Here is an 8,792-nt window from a genome sequence, read left to right on the forward strand (position 1 = left end):
CTCAGCCTGTAATCTTGCGCCTTTGGGAGGCTGAGGTGAGTGGATTGCCTGAGCCCGCGGGTTTGAGACCCACCTGGGCAGCTTGGCGAGACCTCATCTCTACAATAAATCAAAAATTAGCCAGGCGTGGTAGCGCGCACCTGTAATTCTAGTTACTTGGAAGGCTGAGGTGGAAGGATCGCCGGAGCCCAGTGGGTCAAGGCTGCGGTGGCCGGGAGCGGCCACTGCACTCCAGTCTGGATGACAGAGTGAAACTCCAACTCAAAAAAAAAAGAAAGAAAGAAATCCTCGGGGAGACACCTTTTATCAACAAGGGTGCCTGAACGAAGCATATTTGTATACCTAACCCTTAACTGTACCCCACAATATCATAATAAAAAATATTGTAAGGCTGAGGTGAGTGGATTGCCTGAGTCCGCGGGTTTGAGACCCACCTGGCCAACTTGACAAGACCTCATCTCTACAATAAATAAAATAAAATTAGCCGGGCGTGGTAGCACGCCTGTAGTTCCAGCAACTTGGAAGGCTGAGGCGGAAGGATCGCCGGAGCCCAGCAGGTTGAGGCTGCGGTGGCTGGGAGCAGGCACTGCACTCCCGTACGGGCGACAGAGTGAGACTCCAACTCAAAAAAAAAATAAAAAAAATACTGCTGTGTTTTCCAGGTTCCTAAACGGGACCCATGTGACATTGTTCATTGTGGGTATGATATGGGGGAGATATATATGCAGCTACTTAACTCTACCATAGACAGTATGTAAATAAGCATGGCTTTGATCCAATAAGACTTTATAAAAACAGGGAAGAGGAGACAGGTGAGGTAACGCATACCTATAATTCCAGCACTTTGGGAGGCAGAGATAAGAGAATTGCTTGAGCCCAGGAGTTCAAGACCAGCCCAGGCAACATAGTGAGACCTCGTCTCTACAAAAACTACAAAAATTAGCCAAGTATGGTGGCCTGGGATTGTAGTCCTAGCTACTTGGGAAGCTGAGGCAGAAGGATTGCCTGAGCCCAGGAGGTTGAGGTTGTAGTGAGCTGGGATTTTGCCACTGTACTCCAGCCTGGGCGAAAGAGAGACCCCATCTCACAAAAACAAATAAATAAACAAACAAACCAAAAAAGCCAGGGAATGGGGTTTTAGAACTAGACAGAGGTGGTGATTGCAAAACACTGTGAAGGTACTAAATGCTATTGAATTATTCATTTTAAAATGCTTAATCTTATGGTATATGAACTTCATTTCAATAAATTATTTTAAAAAACAAATAGGCAGTAGGTGAGATTTGGTACATGGGCAGTAGTTTGCTGACCCCTGACCAAGATTAGCTTTCAATTATTTGCTCAAATTCATTCCAGGTAAATTTGATTACAGCAGTTGTATAACCTCTACCTGAAAACTTATGATAAGTCACTCACTACCCCACAAAGCAATTTCTTTCACTTTTGGACAAAACCTGATTCTTTTTTTTTTTTGAGTTGGAGTCTCACTCTGTCGCCCAGACTGAAGTGCAGTGGCCGCTCCCGGCCACCGCAGCCTCGACCTGCTGGGCTCCAGCGATCCTTCCGCCTCTCAGCTTCCAAGTAGCTGGAACTACAGGCGCACACTACCACGCCCGGCTAATTTTTTTTTTTTTTTGTAGAGATGAGGTCTTGCCAAGTTGCCCAGGCGGGTCTCGAACTCACGGGCTCAGGCAATCCACTCACCTCAGCCTCCCAAAGCACGGGATTACAGGCTGAGCCACCGAGTCCGGCTAACCTGATTCTATCTGGAGAGTTTTTTCACATACAAAGCCAAAATCTCCCACTCTATGAGTTTTACCCATAGAGAGTTTACCTATGTTATGATCCTATGCTCATTACAGGACTCCATGCCAGATTGCTTACTTGCTTGCTTTATTTATTTATTTATTTATTTTGATTTTTTGAGACAGTCTCACTCTATTGTCCAGGATGGAGTGCAGTGGTGCAATCATAGTTTACTGCGACCTCAAACTCCTGGGCCCAAGCAATCCTCCCACTTAAGCCTTCCCAGTAGCTGGGATTATAGACATGTGCCACCACACCCAGCTAATTTTTTACTTTTATTTTTATAGAAACAATGTCTTACTAAGTTGCCCAGGCTGACCCCAAACTCCGGGGTTCAAGCAATCCTCCCATCTAAGTCTCCCAAAGTGCTGAAATTAGAGGTGTGAGCCACCGTACCCAGCCCAAATTGCTTTAAAGGATGAATTTGCTCTAGTTGGAGAAATATGGAGAGGGAACATACTTCTATGCTAAAGCACCTGGCAAAGAGAAAATAGAACTTCTTAGTTAATATACTTAACAGGGTGGGTTAGTTTCATTCATACACACACACACACACACACACACATACCAGCAGTAGTAGCAGATTTTTATTAGATAGAAGATAACTAGGGTTGCTCGCAGGTAAGTGGTAACAACTGGCAAGCACAGCCATGTCACAGAGTAGAGAAGGCATTCCTGGCTGTGGTAATGGGTACCTATGAAATCTAAGGGTCAGAATTTCCTGCTTTATTCTGATCAACCAGGAAACTTCTTCTTTGCACTCAGTATGACCAGTGCTGGCACGACAGGGTCTACAATTGCTAGTTCAACTTGGCTAACAGTTCTTCCAGTTCTGGTCGAGCTTTGAACCTTCCCTTGAAGTCTTCTTCAGTGTGCTATGGAGAAGAAAAAGAAAATAGGCAGAAATTAGTCCAGAGCATTTAGTTACCCAAATATACACAGCATCTAGAAAGGGCCCATGAGCTAGCGCTCTAGAGAATGGTTCAGATTTATTTATTTATGTATTTATTTAGAGAATGATTCAGATTTAACTAACTTTTATATCTACTATGTAGCAGACCTATATTAGGTACTAAGGTCTTAAAGTTGAATCAGACTTCCTCTTTGCTTTCAATGAACTTATAATCTGATGAGAGAAAACAAATATATAATGACTTGATGTCAAAATGGATGATGATCATTAATAGAAGCATTTTTTAAGAGAGAGAATGACAAAATTATCTATTTATAATAGGAAATAAATATCTTCACATAAATATCTCGCGGGGATTGGGATATCTTTTTTTTTTTGAGTCAGAGTCTTACTCTGTCACACAGGCTGGAGTGCAGTTGCACACTCACAGCTACTGCAGCTTCAACCTTTTGGGCTCTCAGGCAATCCTTCCGCCTCAGCTTTCCAAGTGGCTGGAGCCACAGGTGCAGGCTACTGCACTCAGCTACTTTTTAAAAAAAATTTTATTGTAGAGACGAGGTCTCGCCAAGTTGCCCAGGCTGATCTCAAATCCCTGAGCTCAGACAATTCTCTCACCTCCCCCTTCCAAAGTGCTGGGATTACAGGCGTGAGCCACTGTGCCCAGCCAGGATTGGAATAGCTTAAGTCCACATGACCAGCACATTCTGTCCCTGTATACAGATCTATGTGAAAACCAACTAACAAACAGAAGATGCTTGACAAGCACGAACTTAGAACAAGTGGAGCTGGATGAAGCAAATGGTACCAGTCTAAAATGAACTGATGTATCTGTGTCATAAGAGGGATGATCTTGGCAACTGGACCCAAATACTCAGTATTTAGTTGAGATTTCCAACGTTTTACAAGTTTCCGATGCCTGACCAAACATCTTTCTGACTGGCATTCTTTACCAATCAGAAGGTCCGGGAATTTTCTCTCTAAAGTACATTTTCCTATTTGTGTTCTGATTATTACACTGTGTATACTCTTAAACCATGTTCTTCCTGCTATACAACTGACTGAAAGAAGAGAATTTTGAGGTGTCATGAGCTTACCCCTAACATGAGGATGCTGTGATAAAAGTCAGCCCTAATGGTCTACAAAGCATCATCCCTGGTCCCTCAGAAGAGCCAGAGTAATGATCATGGTACCATCAGACTGCAAAAATTTCCTGATTGTTATCTGGGCTGCATTACTCACGTTTCTCTGATGTTTCTAAAACCAAGTCCAAATGTTCTTATCCTTATTTTGAACACAAGTAGGGCCAGCAAGGGGCCTCTTCCCAAACTAGCACCTACCTCCTTTACTGACAATCTGACTCCTTCAGGAAGATTGCTTTGGATTATTTCCAAGAAAATCTCGGCAAATGTAGCACTCAAACCACTGATCTGCAAAATGAAAGAAGATACTTTAAGGGAAGGAAATGAAAACTAGGTGACTGGGCCAATGTGGCACGGGTTCAAATGCCCCAGTTCCAGGAGAGGTTTAATACCAAAAGCTGTTTTCTGAACCTAGCTTCTACAGGATTTCTCTTGCCATCTGCCAAGGTATTTGCTTGCTGAGATGGTCACTGTCAACATCTGCTCCTGTAGACAATGGATGTCATAACTGGACCAACATGTTATCAAGTCCAGGATGACTTTCTGATTCAACTCAGGTCTGCCCATATATAGACGAGGACCTGACTGCTATCAGATGCTGTGCTAAGAATCCAGAGGTGAATCAGATATATGTTAGAAGGGCAGGCAGGGGGCCAAGAGGACCCATAAGGGAAATACCTACCCAACTTAATCAGGGAAGATTTAGAAAAAACTTTCCAGAAGAGATAATATCTGGGTAGAGTCTTGAAGAAAAACAAGGTTAAACTGGGAGCATTCAACAGTAGTGTGGTCGGGTGCGGTGGCTCACGCCTATAATCCCAGAATTTTGGGAGGCCGAGGTGAGAGGATTGCCTGAGCCCCCAGGTTTGAGACCAGTCTGGGCAATTTGGTAAGACCTCATCTCCACAATAAATCAAAAAATTAGCCGGGCATGGTGACACAGGCCGTAGTCCCAGTTACTTGGAATGCTAAGGTAGAAGGATTCCCTGAGCTCAGCAGGTCGAGGCTGGGGTAGCTGTGAGTATGCCACTGAACTCCAGCCTGGGCAACAGAATGAGATTCTGGCTCAAAAAACAAAGAAAAAACACAGTAGTGTGGAGAGATAGGCAGAGGAAAAAGCATTCGGTAAAATGTGGAGGCATAACAGTGTTAGGGACTTAAAACTAATTCCACATGTGGCTGAAGTAAATGGGATATGAAGAGGAAAAACAGGAGGAGAATCATGAAGAATCACCTGAGTGCCAATTAAAGCATTCTAATGATCCTATGGGCCTCAGTGGCAAATCAGATCTGTCATAAGATGAATCACAAATTCCTGATTGTATTTATTTATTTATTTATTTTTTGTTCCACCTCCCCTCTGCCTTTCTCCCTTCCCCTCTCCCCACTATTTATTTATTTTTGATCAAAAATAGGGTCATGCCCATTCAATGGAATATTACTTGGCAATAAAAAGGAATGAAATACCAATGCATGCTACAATATAGAGAAGCCTAAGAACATTATGCTAAGTGAAAGAAGCCAGACACAAAAGGTCATAGATTGTACAATTCCATTCCATTTAAATGCCCCAAAGAGGTAAATCCATAGAGACAGAAAGTAGATTAGTGGTTACAAGGAGTTGGAGGGACCAGGAAAGAAGAGTCACTGCTAATGGATATAGGACTTCTCTTGGGGATGTTGAAAATGTTCCAAGATTGACTGCAGTGACTGTTGCCTAATTCATTGACTATACTAAAAACCATTTTATTGTATACTTTAAATGGGTAAATTGCTTGATATGTCCATTATATTTTAATAAAGCCTGTTATAAATAGCTTTATAATGTTGAAGCTGGTAAGCTGTAATTTTTAATAACTTAGCACCCTCGTGGTGGTGTGGTTGTCACCCAACTGAATCTTCAGGAAAAAAAAAACCAGAGGACAATTGCTAGAGCTAAAAGAAAGCCACTGAGAGCTTTTAAGCAGGAAATGACATGATCACTTGGTATGGGGGGAAAGTGAAGTGGATAAGATATGAAAGATTTTCAGAGCCGTGCTCGGTGGCTCAGCCTGTAATCCTGTGCCTTTGGGAGGCTGAGGTGAATGGAATGCCTGAGCCCGCGGGTTCGAGACCCACCTTGGCAACTTGGCGAGACCTCATCTCTACAATAAAAAAAAAAAAAATTAGCCGGGTGTGGTAGAGCGCACCTCTAGTTCCAGCTACTTGGAAGGCTGAGGCGGCAGGATCGCCGGTGCCCAGCAGGTCGAGGCTGCGGTGGCCGGGAGTGGTCACTGCATTCCAGTCTGGGAGACAGAGTGAGACTCCAACTCAAAAAAAAAAAAAAAAAAAAAGATTTTCAGGAGGTGGAAGCTATTGAATTTGGTGAGTGAATGGATAGCAAAGGACAAGGAAGTGTCATGCATTAAGTTCAAAGGTGGGGAGGATTGTAGAAGAAGAGGAAAATCAGTCCCTCTACAATTAGTTTTGCATACATTGAGTTGGAAGCTTGAGTAACAGATCAGAAATCACACACACACACACACACACACACACACATATGCATTAGATATATACACACACCTACACATCTACATATAAATGTATATCTGGGGAATATATGTATTTGGGGGTTATCAGTATGTTACGACGGTAACCAAAGCCAAGGAAATGAATGAGACTACATAGCGGGAAGACATAAAAGGAGAGATGGAGGGGTCAAGAAGTGAACCCTGGAGAACACTATCATTCAAGGAACAGGCAAAGAGCATAAGAAAAGGAGGAAAAATGAATACAGAGAGGAGCCAGGAGAGGAAAACACCTTTTGGGTTCTCCTGGAGTGCCTACCTGAACCACTCGCTCATGGGTGGTAAGAACTGAGTCCAGGAACATTTTGCTGCCTTGGTCCTGCAGCCTCAACACCTCCATGGTTTTGGTAGGCATCGCATAACTGTGGGAAGGAAGAGTCAGCTATGGGAGGGTTCACTTAAGCCAGCAGCACCACTTCAATCAGAGCAGTCCATGAGTATAGTCACCACTGCATACAGTAGCAACCAGGAGCAAAGTAACCAGATCCCCTTCACTTCCTCCAGATGTTTCTAAATTCCCTGAGCAAATAGACTATGTCTAATGCCTTTCTGTATCCCTACTCATGCTTAACACAATACTCTGAATAAAACCTGGTAATAAGTAAATATTTGCTGCTACTGAAGAATAGCCCATTCTAAAAGAAGCAAGCTCATCACTGGGTATGCTTTGGAGGTTAATCTTGGCTATTTCACCTGTTCTGGAGAAATAAGACATGAAATCTAATTGTTCTAGAACACAATTTATCAACATCGGCACTACTGACATTTTAGACCCTGTAATTCTTTGTTGTGGGCTGGCCTGTTTATCTCTAGTCTCTACCCTCTGGATAGCTATAGTACTCCCCAAGTGGTGACAGTCAATATTATCTCCAGGCATTATAAATTGTCCCCTGAGGAGCAACATCTCCTGGGTTGAGAACAACTATTGTAGAGTCTTTACTTACTCCTATCAGCTTCAGCAGGTCTACATGCTGCAGTGAAAAGAACACAAGACTTGGAGTCAAGTGTTGGCCCTGCCACTTGTCAGCAATATTAACTTTGGTAAGTCATTTCCCCCTTTGGGTCTCAGTTTCTTCATGTATAAATGGAATAACAGGAGGCTAAGGTGAGAGGACCGCCTGAGCCCACGGGTTCAAGACTAGCCTGGGAAACTTGGTGAGACCTCATCTCTACAATAAATAAAAAAATTAGCTGGGCATGGTGGTGCATGCCTGTAGTTCCAGCTACTTGGAAGGCTGAGGTGGAAGGATCACCTGAGTCCAGCAGGTCCGAGGCTGCGGTGGCTGTGAGCATGTCACTGCACTCCAGCTTGGGCGACAGAGTGAGACTCCAACTCAAAAAAAACCAAAAAACAAAAAAAGGGATAATGATCTGGGCCTACTGTATCAATACACAATTGTGAGGACTGGGTGTGATGACAAGATAGGACTATTGACTACACAGAAATATGGTATTAGTGTTGTGTTCACCTTATCAAAAAGTTCATCAAACTGAAGATAAGTGAAATGATAATAATGACAGTAGGAGTCCTGAATTTTCATGTCTCACAAAGTTTTACTCTTAATATCAAGGGGCATGGTCCTCCATAGATAGACCTCTATTAAAGGAAGTTTAGAGCCATAGAAAATGAATTAGAGACATGACAGTCACTCCTGAACTTAAATACTGGCTCTGCCACTTATTACCTTTGAATTTGGACAAACTAATTCAGCTTTCTGAGTCTCAGCTTCTTTAGCTGACATGTGAGAGTAATAATACCTAACTCATAGGATTATTGCAATGATTAAATGAGATATTATAAGTAGTTTTTCTGGCATACTATGCCCACAAAAGCCAGTTCTCTTTCCCTTATGAACAATCAGTAAATGGTGAGCATTACAAACTCTTTCAGGTAGCCTCTGTGGATAACATTCTCCCACTTTCTTTTTTTGAGTTGGAGTCTCACTATGTTGCCCAGGTTGGAGTGCAGCAGCATCCTCATGGCCACCGCAACCTCGACATGTTGGGCTCAGGTGATCCTTCCATCTCAGCCTTCCAAGTAGCTGTAACTACAGGCACATGCCACTATGCCTGGCTAATTTTTTTATTTATTGTAGAGATGAAGTCTTGCCAAGTTGCCCAGGCTGGTTTTGAACCCGTGGGTTCAGGTAATCCTCTTACCTCAGCCTCTCAATGTGCTGTGATTATAGGTGTGAGCCACTGCTCCTGGCCATCAACACAATTTCTTTTTTTGTGTGTTGGTATCTCACTCTGTCGCCCAGACTGGAGTGCAGTGGCCGCTCCCGGCCACCGCAGCTTCGACCTGCTGGGCTCCGGCAATCCTTCCACCTCAGCCTTCCAAGTAGCCAGAATTATAGGCATGCGCTA

The 8,792-nt window shown here is 43.3% G+C and overlaps 1 protein-coding gene across 1 annotated transcript in view; it reads right to left on the reverse strand.

Moving 5' to 3' along the window:
- Positions 1-2,366: 2,366 nt before the first annotated feature.
- Positions 2,367-8,792, reverse strand: part of MRPL48 (mitochondrial ribosomal protein L48) — a 66,828-nt gene continuing 60,402 nt past the window's right edge. Inside the window, exons 6-8 of the mRNA XM_008064667.1 lie at positions 6,685-6,787; positions 4,057-4,146; positions 2,367-2,681 (exon numbers count right to left, since the gene is read on the reverse strand). Coding sequence (XP_008062858.1) covers positions 2,607-2,681; positions 4,057-4,146; positions 6,685-6,787 — 268 coding nt within the window. The 3' untranslated portion in view covers positions 2,367-2,606. The remainder of the gene's footprint in view (positions 2,682-4,056; positions 4,147-6,684; positions 6,788-8,792) is intronic.

The sequence above is a fragment of the Carlito syrichta genome, unplaced genomic scaffold (assembly GCF_000164805.1).
Source record: "Carlito syrichta isolate Samal-C Ts95f unplaced genomic scaffold, Tarsius_syrichta-2.0.1 Scaffold307839, whole genome shotgun sequence".
Classification (NCBI taxonomy): Eukaryota; Metazoa; Chordata; class Mammalia; order Primates; family Tarsiidae; genus Carlito; species Carlito syrichta.